We start from the raw sequence: 18,439 nt of genomic DNA, 5'->3' as shown, positions 1-18,439 counted from the left end.
AATATTTATTTCCCTTTTAATAAACATGTCATGCTTTTAATACAAATGGCGAAAGTTAACTGTACACATATGTACAATAAACGATATTCTTATTTTCCACAATTACTAATGAGTTACATAAGATATAAACAATGTCTTCCTTTTTCAACACGTGACATTATGTGAATTTAGAAATTGCGTGACCACACAAGTTGACTAAAAAGTTTCAACATGAACATGGTTTTTAAGCCTTAGGTGACACCATATGTAGAAATTGAAATTGTGTGGTTTTGAAATATATATATATGTGGAGAGGAAAAGTCTATTACACAAACAACCGTAAAAATAAAAGTGGAATTGGTGCCATAAAACGTTAGGCAAGAACCATTTCCAATTGTGAGTTTTAAAGCGAAGTAATTCTATATAGGCCTGTCTTTTACATAATTGTTCTATTTATCTATGTACTAGTCAAACGTGACCATGTCATAAATTGGTATAGTATCACTTAAATGTATTTTACAATGCTGACTGTTTACAATTACATTTGCCTGAAATGTTACATATTGTTGATGACAGTGCCCACACAAACATAAAATACATACATACATAACATACAGGTGATATTACATTAGTTTACAGCTTATCTAAGAAATTATTTGACATAAGATACCAATAATACCCAATTGCAACAGACTAGTTGTACCAGGCATTTTAAAGTTCTGCAAAGAAATGTACTTCAAACTCATGTCACCTTCATTAGTCACCAATGTAGTTTTTCCTCATCGTTTATCAAAGACTGCTGTCACATTCAAAGAGCCAGTCATACCCTTAAAAAATGTGATTTATTGTAGAACTACAGGGCACAATGGCCTAAACTCTGTCTGCATACATTACCCTTGCCGCAAAGTCCCCTTGTCTAACAAATCGTAGTGTGTTGTCTATTTTAACCATGAAGGCACAGCGATGGGTATGTGAGAAGGAGACCCAGCTGATTCTACTTCCTATGAGATGACCTTTTGTATTCACACCAGCACAGACGAGTAAATCAGCACCAGGTCCTTCCAGAATTGTGCACACGGGAGCAGCTTGAGGAGCCAAGCTTAAGCTGAGGGTCAGTTGGCCTGTTTTAAAAAATGGCGGTTGATTCTGATGTCAGTTAAGTCAGTCCAGTCAGTGGGCCCATCACTCCTCCCCTTGCCTCCATTTGTGAGACTCCTCCTGCCTCGCGTCCGGGTGGATCTGGTTCCTCATGCCCCCAAGGACGTTGGAGGTGGCCTCAGTGGCCATGATGAGGGGCTTGACCACGGCGGGGGGGATCTGTCGCAGGACCCCCCCCACCGCCCCCGTCATCCCCCGTTGCTCGTGCTCGCGGGTCGCCGTGTCGTAGATGGTCAACGCCGTGTCCGTGATCCCCTGGAGACACACGCAGCCAACGTTACCACGGTCACAGCAGCCACGTCTGTTATTCGTGGGGTTATTTTTTTTTCAGACTGTTTATTTACCTCTTTTACAACGGTGTAGGCTTTGGCGACGCCCTCGCGGAGGTCAACTGGCTGATGAGCCAATCGGTAATGAGAAAAACGCTTCACCCTCTTCGTCTCTCGCTCATCGGGTCCTGGGGACACCATGTCGTAGGCCGTCTCAGCTGCTGCCTGAAGGAAAGAGACACACAGACAGACAGATTCTGAGTTGATCTTCACTACTTGGATCTAGATCATCATAACTGCTCTATGTGTTCACACAGTAGACGTGTGAAGGTGGATCGGAGCGGCTGGATCTACCTGGATGGTCCGGACCATGCGGTTGGTGAGTTCTAGAGCAGCCATTGCGGTTGAGGTTCCAAAGGAGGCAGTTCCACGCTGGAACCCTCGGACGATCCTGCCGTCCTTCCTGTACTGCTCTATGGGCAGCCAGACCAGATCCCTAAAGCCCTGGACTGAACACAAACCCAATCCGTAAGGAAATCCACCAACCACATGATCATTTGGTGTACATCACTTTTGTCAACAAACCTTTTAGACAAAGTAGCTTTATACCCCAGCGTGGCAGTAAAACATCAACAAAATAACATTATTTCAACTGCGATCGGAGTGGCCTAAATCATAATGCCCTCGGTCACTACTGTGAGGTACTAACAAGCTTTTCTCAAATCTCCTTACAAAGGCGCATTTGATCATTTCTGTGAACAATCCCCCGTGAAAATGTGCTTTCCAAAACGTCCATGAGAACATAGGTCTGTACCCCTGAACTAGTGGATCGGCCTGCCTGTCCCGCCCACTCACCCAGCTGGACCAGCGAGTGGATGGGCCCCACGCCACTCAACAGTCCTGGCAGCTGGTTCTTCCTGATGTCATTGAGCCACTCGTTTATAGCAAAGGAAAAGAGCTTATCCACACCTAGCAGCCTGCAAGAAAACCAAGTAAACAATCAGCACTGATGCCGTTTCTTAATGAGATTTTTTTGTTTATAATCTTAAAGAAACCAGTACAATAGTTTAGACATAAAGAAAAGCCTTCCAGTTTATGAGGATTGCAGTGCAGGTTAAACATACCCTTGCCTATAACACAATCGCCTTAGTTTCAGCTCGGAGCAGTTCAGCTGTGTCAGCCCAATTACAATCCCTGCAAACGTTCCCTGAAACACAGAAGCAGTGCAAGACAAGTCAAACCTACTGCTCTCTGGAAACAATGTACTCCTTATCCATTCAGTGTTTGATGTACTGTACTATAAAAGACAATAACTGTACTTTAAAAGACAATTACAACAATCATGTACACATCCTGTATGCGTTTATACATAATGTATTACAAAGTGCTCTTATACAACATACCTGCTCCATTGAAACATGTTTCCCATGATAGTCCAGCCGTATCGGTACCTCAGACGTAAACCTGAACTCTCTGTGATAGAAATACGAAATCTTAGTTGATCAACTGTTCAAGTACAAATACTTTTCTAAATAAGTTTCAAAAGTTTTTAATATATCTTTCAATAAAGATTTTTTTTTTTTACGTGAATCTTTGTGTTGAGTGTGACAAAAGTTTAGAAAGGTTGACAAATATATTTTTTAGAGTGTACTCATTGAGGAGTACTTGATTAGGACTCTACTATCCTCTACTGTACTCTGCTCTACTCTGTTTTAGGCTTCTCTGTTCTCCTCTTTCTTCATTATTTGTGTGAAAAACATATCGAGAGGTTGGAAAAAAAAAACAACCTGAAGAAGATGGGTTGGTCTGTGAACGAGGCAGCGGCAGCATCAGCTTCTCCAGGGTCCTCGCTGCCTGAGGCGGCCAGCCCGTTCTGACTGGCACGGCTCTGGGTGGGAACAGAGATGATGGGGGCCGGTTCCTGGCCGGTCCCTCCGTGCTTGGAGAAGCTGCAGGACACCTCTGGAGTAGGAGGCTTCTTCATGGACACATACAGAGCTGCGGAACAACACGGACCATTCCACTCGTCACTACGGATAACGGTGCGGCCACGACCCTCACATCAAGTACGGCTTTGTGTTACAGGCTGAAGCAAAGCAGCCTTACCTTATTTTGTTATAAGAATTTTTGGTGGTGGAATTTTCCATGCTTTCTAGGATAGTTTTTAGGTGAAGTATGACAGGAAAGAGAGAGGGGAAGACAGGCAGCAAAGGGACAGGGCCAGATTCGAACCCAGGCCTTAGCCTACATGGTACAAGCACTCACCAGGTGAGCTGGCCTCAGACTTACCTTCCTGGTCCGGGGGAGAGAACAGCTCCACCTCAGCAGCGAGGCTGGAGAAGAAGTCCTTCAGGAAGAACAAGGCATCCTACGAGAAGGCAAAAGGGGACCACGGTCATGTGATCGGGTCTGACTCAAAAGGGCACTCATCATCACTGCTGGGATTCTATCTGTCTGCTTCTCTGTCTCTCTCCCTCGCTCACCTGATCGATGTTGAGGCGGAGGGGCATCAGAGAGATCCGGAGGCAGCACTCCTGTGGCGCAGGGCCCATCTCAGGACAGATGTGCAGGGCTCTTACTGTCAGCTGCAAGGGAACCTCACACTCAGCACCAACCTGCCTCTCCCACACCCACCCACCCACCCACCCGCGTTTTAACCATGACATGGCCTGTTCCTCCAGGCTCTGCTGCTGGTGCTCACCATGTTGGAGTGGGCCTTGCGGGGCATCTCCTTGCTGGTGTACAGGTACAGGAACTTGTTCATCTGGGAGGTGGCCAGGCGATCTCGGATCTCCAGGTCCTGGACGATGAATACCTGCCGAGACACAGGCTGGTCCATCGCCGACCCACAAGACACCTGGTTCATCTGAGGGTACACCTCGTGTTGGAACCTCACCTGAGGACACCACCAAGAACACCTGTTAGAACTCACACTGCCCCCAACAACGTCCAACAAACATTCTACTGTTGGCTGTTGGGTTTGGAAAGATCACGCTCATCACACCAAACCATCCCAACCCAACAACTGTCGGTGTTGGTTTGGTGTCTTGCCTTGCTGAGCTGGATCTCCATCAGGACATCCGGGTTCCTGCCCCACCCTCCCCCGGGGCGTCCCCCAGCCCGGCCCTGCCTGACCGGGGTCTGGGACGGGGAGCTGTGAGGCGTGCACCTTCAACAACCAGATGACGAGAGATCAGCACAGGTTCAACCACAGCCGTGTAGACAGACTCCCCCTCCCCCCCCCAGACAGACTCACCCCCCATGCCCACAGACTCACCCCCCACACTAACCCCCCCATGCCCACAGACTCACCCCCCACACTCACCCCCCTCCCCCCACAAACTCACCTCCCACACTCACCCCCCCCCCCCCCCACAGACTCACCCCCTGCTTCTGGCTGGAGAGGAGGCGTACGCCGCGGCTCCAAAGTCCTTCCCTCCGTACAGGTGCCAGACCACAGAGATCTCCCTGATGAAGTAGCGCACCTCTGGGATGGGGAAATTCAGGGTGCCCCTGCTGGAGTCGCTGCTGGTCAGGGGCTGGCTGAAGTGGTCGTCTCTGACCTCGATGGTGTCGTCGGTCAGCTTGTGAACCACCGGCTCCTGGTCCTTGTCCTGAGGTACGCAGCACAGACACATGAACCAGGCCAATGAACCTTGACTGAAACAACAGGCTGTTCAGGCTGGGGAGAATGTCACTCTGTGGTTAGAGAATTTGACTGCAGATCTGGAGGTCATGGGTTCGAATTCCTCCCTTGTGCTGTACATGGCTTTGGACAAAAACCTTGTCTAAATGATACATTATACATGACAGTAGGAAGACCCTGTGTAGCAGTCCAAGAGATTCACTGTCATGTAAACAACACACGGTCATTCAAGACGTGGGAATTCTTGGGACATTCTTGGCACATTGGCTCCGTTGATACAAGCTCTAACCTCGGCTCTGGAGTTGGGAGTCTCCAGGATGCAGAAGTCGTCGGCCTCCTGGGTGAGGTTGGGGGTGATGAGGGGGGAGTGAAGCGTGGGGTAGGTGGGGTAGGTGGGGCTGGACTCCTGCGGCAGGTTCCCGCTCTCGTCCGGGAACAGGAAGAGGTCAGAGCGGGGAGGGTCCTGGTCCAGATTCTGAGCCTCATGAAGTCCTACAATGGAGGGAAAAGAACTGTCATTAGAACTACGATGTGTACTATGCAAATGTATTATGAACCTAAGATTGATTTGATATGAATATTGTCTTACTTTTCCTCTGTATTTGTGAGGTAGTATTAAAGTGCGACGTTGAGAAAAATTGTGTTTTGTCTTTCCATTTCATTAGTTCTAGAACCTTTCTTGATTTACCTGTAAAACTGACGCTGAAGACTTTGGCACGTGTGTGTACTGTGTGTGTGTGTACTGTGTCTAACTGGTCATGCCGAGGCTGTCTGAGTGCAGGCCCACCGTTGGGCTGCAGACCCAGGGCGTGCTGGCTGTCTGTGTCCTCCATGGCCTCACTCATCAGATCCTGCAGCAACTGCTGCTCTGCCTCGGGCAGCAGGGGGGCCTGGGAGGGGGGCCGGCTGGGGGCCTCCGGCTGAACACACACACACACTTCCATCAGAACACAGGGAGAGCTGAAGGGAGTGTCCACACAACCTTATTCTGGGCCTTTATCATCTTTTATTATTGACAGGCCAGTTGGAGAGAGACAGGAGGGAGGGAGAGAGACAGGAGGAGGAAGAGAGACAGGAGGGGGGGAGAGAGACAGGAGGAGGGAGAGAGACAGGAGGAGGGAGAGAGACAGGAGGAGGGAGAGAGACAGGAGGGAGAGACAGGAGGAGGGAGAGAGACAGGAGGAGGGAGAGAGACAGGAGGGAGAGAGACAGGAGGAGGGAGAGAGACAGGAGGGAGAGAGACAGGAGGGAGAGAGACAGGAGGAGGGAGAGAGACAGGAGGGAGAGAGACAGGAGGAGGGAGAGAGACAGGAGGAGGGAGAGAGACAGGAGGGGGGGAGAGAGACAGGAGGAGGGAGAGAGACAGGAGGAGGGAGAGAGACAGGAGGAGGGAGAGAGACAGGAGGAGGGAGAGAGACAGGAGGGAGAGAGACAGGAGGGAGAGAGACAGGAGGAGGGAGAGAGACAGGAGGGAGAGAGACAGGAGGAGGGAGAGAGACAGGAGGAGGGAGAGAGACAGGAGGAGGGAGAGAGACAGGAGGAGGGAGAGAGACAGGAGGGAGAGAGACAGGAGGAGGGAGAGAGACAGGAGGAGGGAGAGAGACAGGAGGAGGGAGAGAGACAGGAGGGAGGGAGAGAGACAGGAGGAGGAAGAGAGACAGGAGGGAGGGAGAGAGACAGGAGGAGGAAGAGAGACAGGAGGGAGAGAGACAGGAGGAGGGAGAGAGACAGGAGGGAGAGAGACAGGAGGGAGAGAGACAGGAGGGAGAGAGACAGGAGGAGGGAGAGAGACAGGAGGGAGAGAGACAGGAGGGAGAGAGACAGGAGGAGGGAGAGAGACAGGAGGAGGGAGAGGGACAGGAGGAGGAAGAGAGACTGGATGAGGGAGAGAGACAGGAGGGGGGGAGAGAGACAGGAGGAGGGAGAGAGACAGGAGGAGGGAGAGAGACTGGAGGGAGAGAGACAGGAGGAGGGAGAGAGACAGGAGGAGGGAGAGAGACTGGAGGGAGAGAGACAAGAGGGAGAGAGACAGGAGGAGGGAGAGAGACAGGAGGAGGGAGAGAGACAGGAGGAGGGAGAGAGACTGGAGGGAGAGAGACAGGAGGAGGGAGAGAGACAGGAGGAGGGAGAGAGACAGGAGGAGGGAGAGAGACAGGAGGAGGGAGAGAGACTGGAGGGAGAGAGACAGGAGGGAGAGAGACAGGAGGAGGGAGAGAGACAGGAGGAGGGAGAGAGACAGGAGGAGGGAGAGAGACTGGAGGGAGAGAGACAGGAGGAGGGAGAGAGACAGGAGGAGGGAGAGAGACTGGAGGGAGAGAGACAGGAGGAGGGAGAGAGACGTGGAGATGTGAAGGATAAGGCCTCAATCGGATTGGAACCCGAGCCCCTGCGTTAGGCGTTAGTCTGACTGGTCCGCGCTCTAACCCAGTGAGCTACCGGAGCCTCCATTGTTGATGGGATGAGGGCTGTGTGAGTGAGACAGCTTTGGTTTTAAAGACCTCAGATCGTTTTATGGACTGACCTTGGTTCTGTATTTGGAGCCGCCGCACCTGACCTCCACTCCTGCAGGGGGCAACAGGTCTCCGTAGCTGGCCACGTACTGGATGAGGTTCATGAGGGCCGCACAAGAGTCGGAACACGTCCTGATGTGGATGACATCACTGGAGCAGCGCAGCTCAAACCTCGGCTCCGTCTGTGCAAACACCAGACGGACGGACGGGGGAATTGAACCAGTGTGCCCCAAAGTTGCAAAGCGTGTTTCTCATTCATGGGCTGAGGTTCTCAACTCTTACCAGCTCTCCGTTCAGGCCTGGTTTGACAGCAGTTATCCTCAGCTCCAGAGTGCCCATGTCGACAACCTGAACATAGTCTGTGGGATGACGCATAGTCGGCACTCAGAAGTTATGACACATATATTTACTTAACAAGAATAGCTATTGTCAATCATATTCAAACATATTCAAATGTTACACTGGGAGGCCCAGGTTACCTCTCGCCAAGTTCACAGAAACGGCGTTACACTTTTCAGACAGGAACAACGCGGCTTCATCCAAAATGATCCTGGAACAAAGGAAGCAGGGTTATCAGACGTGTGTGGACATCTCCTGTCGGTGTCGTGACCAGGGGGGGGTGACCGGGGGGGGGGGGGGGGGGGGGGGGGGGGGGGGGGGGTGACCTGGGCGGGGGGTGACCAGGGTGGGGGGGTGACCTGGGCGGGGGGTGACCTGGGCGGAGCGTACCGGAGCGTGGAGGACGAGCGGTCTAGAGACACGCTGCTGGAGATGCTGAACGTCTCCACCAGCAGCAGAGACCTCAGGGGAAGGTACAGCGGCCTGAGGACACAGAAACACAAACAAGCTTAAGGGTTAGAGCATTTGATGGCAGATCATGAGGTCGCAGGTTCAAATGACCCCCGTGTACTATACATCACTTTGGATAAAAGCGATCCATTGTGACATGGTTCTTGTAGAGGCCCACTGCACCTGTAGTCCAGAGAGCAGCTCCACAGGTGCAGGTGAAGGGTCGTGACGGAGGAAGGAGGCGTGTACCCCAACACAGGCTCGTCAGACACGTTCAGGAAGTCCACTATCTGTTCCACACGCCAGGGAAAACCAACAGGAAGTCAGACCAGAGGGGGTTAGTGGCAGAGTGGAGGTGCAGGGCCTGTGTGTGTGTGTGTGGGCCTGGGGGGGCTGGCCAGGTGTAGGTTACCTGGTCGTACCAGCCCAGGCTGGGGTGGACCATACGGTGCTGGAGCGTGGCTCCTCTCACCCCTACAGCGATCAGGAACTCCTGTGAGACACACAAAGCACTGACGCGTGACACGGCTCTGTCACGCCAAATAGTGTCCTAGGGCCAAATAGTGTCCTACCTGACGTCACAATGCCGTTCCGAAGCAAGGACGCGTCCGTCGCTATGCCGACCTTAAATTCCTGACATTCCTGAGATGGCTGCGCGTGCAGGGAGAATACTATACGCTTTGCCTACCCGGTCGGCTAAAATCGATGCGAAATAAGGTATTTTTTCGACAAAAAATGTACCAACTAGCTCAACATAGAAGGCAGTTGTTTAATAACCTTTGTAATATTTTTTTGTTTACCAAACTAGCTAGCACTAGCTATCGAACGAGTGAAAACTGTGTGAGAGCGAGCCTGAGGTAAATTGCAATTTAGAAGCGACTACCTAGCAACCAGAATAGCAACCAGGATAGTTTCCCGCTGCTGGCACGCGCAGCCATCTCAGGAATGTCAGGAATTTAAGGTCGGCATAGCGACGGACGAGTCCTTGCTTCGGAACGGTATTGTGACGTCAGGTAGGACACTATTTGGCCCTAGGACACTATTTGGCGTGACAGCTCCACTAGCACAGCTGACACCACTCATGACCCAGGATGGAGCGTCCGGGAGAGGAACGTGGAGCAGGCTTTACCTTGACATTACGCTCCATATTCTGAGAGGAGATCTTGACAGCGACAGACAGCATGCTGTGGGCCTCTAGGCCAATCCCCTCTGAGGGGGACGTCCTATCAGGGACAGTCTCAGAGGGGTAGATGGCTGGCTCCAGCCAATGAGGACGCGTCCTGCAAGGCAGCTTGATGTCGGCTACAGGGGTGTCCCCATCCACCAGTCCTTGGAAGACAGAGAGAAGTTAGGCTACAGGAATAAGAGTTTTTATGATCTCATAGATACAGTAGCATTACTGACTGGAAATGCATGAAGTCAAACTCTAGGTTATTGAGTAGATGATCTTGTTCCCCCGTCTCACCTTGGTGGTACAGGCAGATGTTACTGGTGTGGAAGCAGATGTAGTGTTGATCTTTGTAGCCCTCGTACTGGGTGACGCTGAAGAGAACTCCGTTCTTCACCTCCAACCAGAACTCCCCGTGTCTGTTCTCCAGCACGCTCTTATCCTCCTTCTGGAGGGAAAAGACGACATCGACTGAGCAGAGCTGGAGCTAGCTCTATAAACATAACCCTGAGGTCCTAGTAACAGCAGCCTGACCCTCTCTCTGTCCCTGAGGTCCTAGTGACAGCAGCCTGACCCTCTCTCTGTCCCTGAGGTCCTAGTGACAGCAGCCTGACCCTCTCTCTGTCCCTGAGGTCCTAGTGACAGCAGCCTGACCCTCTCTCTGTCCCTGAGATCCTAGTGACAGCAGCCTGACCCTCTCTCTGTCCCTGAGGTCCTAGTGACCCTCTCTCCGTCCTGGAGGCGTACCGTGGCAGCGGTCTGGAGGGCCACCAGGCCGTGGTTGACCGTGAGGATGACAGAGAACAGGCTCTGGGAGCTCTTGTTGTGGGTCTTGGGCTTCTTCCTCCGCCGAGACCTGAGGCCCAGGTCAGAGGCTGGGGAGTAGTACTGCATGGTGTCCTCATCGGAGCCGCTGTCCTCCTCTAGACACACAGGACAGACACACGGGACAGAGACACAGGACACCACCGTGACGCTCTGAACATACAAGTGATGGGACCTGGAAGCTGTCTTCCCTTACAGCACCATCAAGACCACATCCAACAGTTCATGTATTTGATATATATAGCATTAAATACTTTGGACAGTTCCAGTGATGTGTGAGTGTGAGTGAGAGTGAGTGAGTGAGTGAGTGAGAGAGAGACCCAGGCCGGACTCGAACCCAGGCCGCTGAGATAAGGCCTCAGCCTACATGGTACTTTTTCTCCCCTGTAAGCCACTGGGACACCCCCCTGTGGTGAAGGATTCTCTCACCCTCAGGTCCGGTGGAGCGGAAGGGGCTGAAGCTGTCCTTGGTGTATGTGTTGATGAGCTGGCTGGCCACCGACAGACCCACTCCGTATGGCATGTTCTCCACCGTCTCCACGGGCGACGGAGCCGTCGGCTCCCATCGCAACAGGTCGTTGTTTATCCTGGGAGACGTCAGGGTCAGTGTCATCAACAAGTAGACACAAGGAAGCAGGCAGACATGCTAAGGGGACCTGACGCTGTGAGGCCTACCTGTTGTGGAGCTTCTCGTAGAAGGCCTTGCTGTGTAACGACAGCTGTACGTTGGGGAAGCAGAGCTCCAGGATGAACCGTGAGTTTCCCATGGTTTTCTCCTGGAACTCTGTCATCTCAGCCACATCGCCAGGTATCACCATCTGTGGAGAGAGGGGATAAACCATCGTCTCCTTCAGCCTCACATATTTACTCAATCTAGGACCTGGTTGAGTTGAATGTTGTTTCAGGTTGTAAACATGGACATGGCAGCCCTGCACCAGGCCTGGAGTGTTGTGTTTATAAACCTGGTACCTTATATTCACATTTAGTCATTTAGCAGACGCTCTTATCCAGAGCGACTTACAGTAAGTACAGGGACATTTCCCCGAGGCAATTAGGGTGAAGTGCCTTGCCCAAGGACACAACGTAATTTTTCACAGTCAGAATCGAACTGTCAACCTTCTGATTAATAGCCCGATTCCCTAACCGCTCAGCCATCTGACCCTTACCTCTTCGTTCTCGTACATGACCCTTCGCGAGGAGAAAGGCGACGGCTCGGGCTTCCCAAAGTCGCAGACGTCCTTCAGGGAGTGGGCGGCCCCCTCCTCCTCCTCCTCCGGGGAGTTGTCCTCTGCCCCCTCGTCTTCCTCGGCGGGGCCTCTCTCCAGGATGGAGTGCACCGTGGGGGGGTTCACCTTCAGCACCACCCTGCATGAGGAAGAAGGAGAACGTCGGAGGTGGGTGTTTCCACTACAGGGGGTTTTCAGAGGAGTGAGAGAGGGTTGGGACTTGTGGTGGTCTACGCTTTAAAAAATAAAAGGTTCCAATTAGATCTAAGGACAGCCATTCCCAACCTTTTCCACTTCACGGCCCACTTGCATGAGTTACCAACAGTATAAATATTTCCATTATTTTCTTTGGTTTGGGGCCGCAGCCCACAGTTTGGGAATAGGAGAACCTTTTTACTTCCACAAGGAACCATTTCAACTGGGGTTCTTTTAAGAATCTTTCATGAACTGCTTATATTCAAACAACCAACTAAGGGTCTTCAGCTTGATGCTGTTTGGTTACCTGGGCCAGTCAAACTTGCCACTGTCAGAGGACGTGGTCATGTCTCCATCCATGGAGTGGGACACTTTGAGGAACCTGGCAGCTGGACGCTCTGGATCCTCCTGGAACTTCCCTGAGGGTGAGGAAATAGGTGGACATTTTGGAGATTTTCGTGTATTTTCTGACTGGAGAGAATCCCTAAACATCAGTTATCCACAGTCAGTGAGACATACCAACTAGTTCTCTGAAGGTGAGCTCCATCTTGGTCTGCTCTGGACAGCTGCCTCCTGTAAACTCAGTCTTCACCTCCAGATCCTCCAGCTCCAGGTACAGCACCTCCTTCTGAAGCGACTTCTTGAACCACGGGCCTCTCTCCTGGTCGGACCGCAGGTCCGGGATAGGGAATCGAACCACCAGGCTCAGGACAGGAGCGTTGACCGTTAATGACACGTGGCAATTGGCTGGGGTGCGGCTGTCATCGAGGAAGACCTCCGCAAAGGCTTTGTGCTGTGGGATAAACAAAGTAAGGCATTCAAGAGTATGTTTGTTTCCTCCTCTGGGATTAAGAGCAGAGAGAGAGGATAAGGTCTTTACCAAGCTGACGTGTTTGTTGTAGGACGTATACATGTGTGAGGACATCATCTCCGTGGTGACCAGTTTTTGCGGCTGTAGCAGGGAGTTGAGGCGGTCGACGATGCTGATGTCCAGCTCCGAGCGCACCTGTCCAAGCTCTACCTGGATCTCTGCCTTCCTGGGCATGCTGCTCAGACGCACCTGACCCCCCTGGACCCCCCAGGCAGCAGAGGACCCGTGAAAACAAGCAGGTCCCCTAGGCTTAATCCATGGCTTGAAGCCACTTCTTTAAAGTGTCTTATATTCCTGACGTTTTCCTCCTCAGACTAGGCTTGCCCCTTGTCTGGGAGGCTGTATGAGTGTTTACCTGGGGCCCCCTGCGCTCAGCCAGTTTGTAGAGCAGGTGCAGGCAGGTGGCAGGTGACGAGGCAGCGCTGCTGGTGGTGTCGAATGTCAACAGCTGAGGTGACAAGACGAACCAGTGAGACACACCTTGACAAGGCATTTTGGCAGGTGCATGCAAACGCGTGAGGTCCCGACAGCAGTACAGACATGAGTGGTGATGTGGCTCACCTCAGTGTACTGAGCCTTCCTCTGGGAGGCTGAGCTGAGGTTCTCAGAGGGAAACAGGCACTCCAGCAGCTCCATCTGGCCCAGGGAAACGTCGGTGCTGAAGGTACGCAGGCTGGAGCCCTGGCAGTGCTCATAGCTCACCTTCAGACCCTGGCCCACAAACCTGCAGAAATGTTTCAGTCGTTTATTAAGTTCCACTATAGGATGTGCTTAGGGCAGGAGAAAAGGTTTCATGTCCCATACACTTTGAAAAAGATCAACCCCCCCCCCCCCCCCCCCCTTTTGTTGTTGTTATTACAACAACAAAAATGCTGTCCCATTACAAAAGGAACCTATTCCCCTGACTGAGGGATTAAGAGGTCAATATGAGTGACACAAAGTTGACATTGTCACCTGAGGTGGTCGTGGGGGCAGGCCATGTCGAACACGGCCCGGGACTGAATGAACGACGCAGGGGGGAGGTGGTCCGGGCCGACCAAGTGGAAGAAGCCAGCAGCCATGGGAGCCAGTGGGCTGGGGGCAGCGTTGGGCGGAGGCAGGGGGTCGATGTGGAGGACCGACACAGCCAGGCTACCCAAAGACAGCCTCAGCACCAGCTCTGGTCTGGACTCATCACCGTGTGTTTTGGAGGAATGGGCTGAAACACAACAAAGCTCTGAGGTGAAAACCTTCCTCACTGAGTTTTTCCTTGTGTTCCTTGAGGGTTTAGGTTGGCTGAGGGGCAGTTCTGTGGGTGTATGTGAATCCCTCTGTGACATTGCTTGTAAAAAAGAGCTATACAAATAAATGTTGATTTGGAATGTTGATTTGAAAACAGACAACTCTGGGAACTTATGGTGTGACTGTCTCACTGCTGTGTTAGTCTGTGTAAGTAACACTGGTGTGGATTCTTACAGGTCTGTCTCAGCAGCTTGTGTTGCAGGAAGGGGGTCTCCTGAGTTGGCTTCTCTTTTTGACGGGGCACATCCAGGTACTCATCCCAGAGAGTCTGGGAAAACAGAGAAAGCACCGTGAACGGGAGCACCGTGAACGGGAGCTTCCAAACCCAGGACAGGCCCTGTGAGTGTACAGTCAACTCTTTTATTTGTCAGGTACACAGAACAACACAAGGTTAGACTGGGCACTGAAATTCTTAAAACAAGACAACGCAAGCACCTGGCATAACATAACATAAGTACACGGTACATAATTTACATCTATGCTGAGCTTAAATAAGTGAAACTTCCTAAATGTACAGATAGCAATAAATAATCGACTATACTAACCCTAATACTAAAGCTTCCTAAATTACAGATAACAATAAGTAGTACACTATACTAACCCTAAATGCACATAAAACCTATTTCAACCCTATAACCTATTCTAACCTAAGTGGAGTACAGTACAATAGTGCAAATTTGCAGATCAGTGACTAAGTCAATGACCATACAGGAGCCTGGTGGCGAGGTATAGTGAGGTACAGTAGTGATAGTGAGGTACAGTAGTGATAGTGAGGTACAGTGGTGATAGTGAGGTACAGTAGTGATAGTGATGTACAGTAGTGATAGTGAGGTACAGTAGTGATAGTGAGGTACAGTGGTGATAGTGAAGTACAGTAGTGATGGTGATAGTGAAGTACAGTAGTGATAGTGAGGTACAGTAGTGATAGTGATGTACAGTAGTGATAGTGAGGTACAGTAGTGATAGTGATGTACAGTAGTGATAGTGAGGTACAGTAGTGATAGTGAAGTACAGTAGTGATAGTGAGGTACAGTAGTGATAGTGATGTACAGTAGTGATGGTGATAGTGAAGTACAGTAGTGATGGTGATAGTGAAGTACAGTAGTGATAGTGAGGTACAGTAGTGATAGTGAGGTACAGTAGTGATAGTGATGTACAGTAGTGATAGTGAAGTACAGTAGTGATAGTGAGGTACAGTAGTGATAGTGATGTACAGTAGTGATAGTGAGGTACAGTAGTGATAGTGAGGTACAGTAGTGTGCAGCTCAGACTCACTGTGACGTTCCCAGGAGGAGACTCCCCTGGGGAGGCCGAGTAGTTGCTGTTGAGTGACAGGTCAAGATCCACAGTGGGGGGTTCGCCCAGGGGGGGGAGCGACGACAGGCTGTGGGACATCTCCATGTCAGCCATGGAGAAGAACACATCCTCTGCTCCAACGCCCAGGATCAGGGAAGGAGGAAACCACAACACACAATGTCTCAACATCCTTAAGAACTGTCTCAACAATAACCACGTTAGATAAGTGTGTGTAAGATTTGCTCATTCCCCACCTCGACTAGACGCAGTTCTAGCGGTCTGGCTTTCAAAGAAGTCCGGTTCTGTTCCGGTCAATGGGGAGTCTTTTTTTAGGCATCGGTTTAGCTCCATGTGGAGACGATACTCATCTTCCTGCTGCATGGGACGGTTCTTCCTGTCCTTTGTCCACTCTTGTCCGCCTTTATGAGCAACACAAACAGGTAGTCGTAAAAAAACATGTTTTCTCTTTGGGACATAGAGTTCTTCAGTGAATGCAGATGTCAGAAGACCTAACCCAAACCCACCTGGACTTGAGAACACTCCAAACATGTCCAGGAGGAGATGAACTTGCCGTGGGGATAGCAGCATGACAACGGTGTCAATTTGTCCAACAACATCCAGCTGTAACAGACAGAACATGGAAACATAGCATCTGAGCATGTCTGAGTAATAACTTTGAGGTTTTAGAATGAAAATAAATACACAAGACAGTTACAGTAATGCTAACCTTTGCTCCAGGCATGGTCTGGTTCTGTTTCAGCGTGAGAGACAGCTCAATTTTGCCAGTCAAACTGCCAATCTGCATGGGTTCAGAGGGCATAGCGGAGGATATGGGCTCCGTGAACTGAGGATGTGGTTCACAGATGATCCTGGGGTTCCAGCTGGGGGAGAGCTTGGCCTCAGTCTCCTGGGAGCGGGAACATCAAAAGGAGGGGTATCAGTGAGAGTGAATGCCTGCTCTCCGTGGCTTACCTACACTGTGCACAGAAGGCCAACGAAAACTCACGGCTGGGGTAGGTGAAGACTTGAAACCAGCTCTGGCCGTTTCAGAGAACTCGTCCCAGAAGATCTTGACTCCCTCCATCTGCAGGTTCTTATGGGCAAACGTGGTGGGCTGGTGCACGTTGACACTGGGACTCTCCTCGTCGGTCTCGTCACAATAAACAATCCTGAATACGACAGCAGAAGATGTTGTTCATGGGACGTTGACGTAACTGCTAAACACTAACTTCAAAATACTGTATCACTTACTTGTTTATTCGGATCTCTATAGCAATTCCTGTTTTCGAATTCTCTGGAACGTGTTCGATTCTGAGAACTGTGTCCACAAACGTAACTTTTACTCTGCGTAGAACTTGAAAACACACAGAAAAGAAACCGCTCATACATCCGTATCAAATCAAAGAATTAACAAAATCATGATTTATCTTATGACATAATGTACCCGTTTCAATTGTTTCTGCAAACTTTTCCAAGCCCTCAAGTGGCTGGAAACTCTCTCCCAGATCATCAGTCAGTCGCTGGCCCAGACAGTCCTTGGCTAGCTGCATGCTGCTTGTCATGAAGCTGGACCAGTACATAGGCTCCATACCTGAAGCTGAGAAAGAGGAAGGTAAACATACTACAAACGATTCTAGCTACAGGACAGGACTAGCTTTAAAAATAAAATAAAACAAATCTGTCACAGTTATCTCTGATGAGGACAAACAATGGCGTGTCTCTAATCCTCACCCACACGAGGCCGCGGTCTGAACACCATCTCTAACCCTTTGACCTCCAGGGCACAGTTCTCCTGAAGCAGGGCGGCCCATGGAACAGTGAGAGAGATGGTCTGAATGAAGCCCTCGATGACTTCGAAAGGGGCATCCACTGATTCCAGGATCTCATTCAGTGACTGAAAGGGAAGAGATACGGCCGTGTATTTTCAGCACCCAGGACTGATAATACTTAACGGTGGCACACACAGGGCCACAAGTGGCACAGTTGCACAACAAAGATTGAAACTCACCCACTTGTCCAATGGCACTTGTGCTAGTGATCCAGTGCCTTGATAAAGGTCTAAACTCAGCTGGTCAAGGCTAAGCTTCTCCTGGAGGAAATTTCCCAAGTACCGGTGCAGAAGATATCTGCATGCCCGCTTTTTTATGGACTCCGAAAATGGCCAGGGCATCTTGACTTGCTGAAGATGACACTTTGTATTGAATGATTTATTCTGTGCAGATGTTTTTATAGAGTGGCTAATTAAGACGGTATCGGTTCTGTCATCCTATCGATTTAAAAAGTTCAGGAAAAAGTGAGCTTGAACATCTCTTACATCCAAGGGGGAGAGGTAATTCAGATCTACTGAATTCTTGTGCAATGTGAAAAAGTTTTACCGACTCCAGTTTGCTGTGCCTACAAAGCAGAATAGAGACACGAAACAAATTATGGACACCTTTCAAGTGGAGTGTAACGCCAAGAAAAAGGCAATTAGTTAAATCATTATGAGGCAATCGCTTGCTGAGCACACTCATTGCTGAGTGTATTATTCTTTATTTACAGATACAAACAAAAGCCAGCTATACTTGCTACACACGCGTATGATAACAATAAATAAGATATACTGTCAGCTAACATAAAGGTAATCAGACAGGTAATCGTTTAGCTAGACAGCAGTCACTCGACTCATTTCGTCATCAAGACAACAGCCGGTGTCGATGGCTAGCCTAGCTAGCTTAGCACCTTTCTGAACATATTTACTAATTTTAACTGATTATCTCACCATCATTACCTGCCACTTTGTTTTTTGATCAGAGGCTTGAACATACAACTAACATGGGTGTTCGATTCAGGTTCAAACAGGACATGACAAGATTGTCCATGGCAACATGGAATATTAAATCCCTCCTTATCATCGCTTGTTGTGCTAACATTGGCTACAGTACCAACTACTTCTAACTAGCTAGCGTGTTAGCTAACGCGTTAGCTAGCTAGGCTATAATAAATCTCAATACATAAATTTGGGGCTAATATCGATTACATGTGTTTACCTCTCTACTGAATGCAGCTCAAATGACAAGATAAGACGACGTCTTAAACATAATGTAATAACCGTATTCGTTCTGGTCGTAGACTAAGGATTACTTAACATCTCACCTTAAATTGTTTACAAACACTCTCATGACTCCGCACCACGTTCGGCTGTGCGTACTGTCGGCGTACTTCTTAAAACACACCCATTTCTGCG

General features: G+C 50.1%; 1 protein-coding gene across 2 annotated transcripts; it reads right to left on the bottom strand.

Moving 5' to 3' along the window:
- Positions 1 to 3: 3 nt before the first annotated feature.
- On the bottom strand, positions 4 to 18,423 carry atg2b (autophagy related 2B). Of its 2 annotated transcripts, none has more exons than XM_047047844.1 (43): positions 18,349 to 18,423; positions 17,222 to 17,607; positions 16,945 to 17,107; positions 16,658 to 16,810; positions 16,465 to 16,567; positions 16,220 to 16,382; positions 15,941 to 16,120; positions 15,738 to 15,834; positions 15,468 to 15,632; positions 15,193 to 15,344; positions 14,092 to 14,185; positions 13,591 to 13,834; positions 13,198 to 13,360; positions 12,992 to 13,084; positions 12,646 to 12,834; positions 12,285 to 12,558; positions 12,073 to 12,184; positions 11,511 to 11,709; positions 11,020 to 11,162; positions 10,774 to 10,931; positions 10,267 to 10,442; positions 9,817 to 9,967; positions 9,481 to 9,680; positions 8,764 to 8,844; positions 8,535 to 8,641; positions 8,292 to 8,384; positions 8,042 to 8,112; positions 7,845 to 7,921; positions 7,574 to 7,744; positions 5,840 to 5,972; positions 5,342 to 5,544; positions 4,791 to 5,020; positions 4,458 to 4,575; positions 4,108 to 4,302; positions 3,890 to 3,991; positions 3,696 to 3,774; positions 3,194 to 3,404; positions 2,810 to 2,879; positions 2,531 to 2,613; positions 2,262 to 2,383; positions 1,761 to 1,915; positions 1,482 to 1,631; positions 4 to 1,392 (listed from the first exon to the last, which is right to left on the bottom strand). In XM_047047844.1, exons 2-43 carry the CDS (start codon positions 17,381 to 17,383, stop codon positions 1,162 to 1,164), a joined length of 6,216 nt encoding a protein of 2,071 aa, XP_046903800.1. In that variant the 5' UTR covers positions 17,384 to 17,607; positions 18,349 to 18,423; the 3' UTR covers positions 4 to 1,161. The 2 variants fall into 2 exon arrangements, with proteins under 2 accessions (XP_046903800.1, XP_046903807.1); XM_047047851.1 differs by having other exon boundaries at positions 18,243 to 18,381.
- Positions 18,424 to 18,439: the final 16 nt, after the last annotated feature.

The sequence above is a fragment of the Hypomesus transpacificus genome, chromosome 3 (assembly GCF_021917145.1).
Source record: "Hypomesus transpacificus isolate Combined female chromosome 3, fHypTra1, whole genome shotgun sequence".
Classification (NCBI taxonomy): Eukaryota; Metazoa; Chordata; class Actinopteri; order Osmeriformes; family Osmeridae; genus Hypomesus; species Hypomesus transpacificus.
This window is presented reverse-complemented; position numbering and strand designations above follow the sequence as displayed.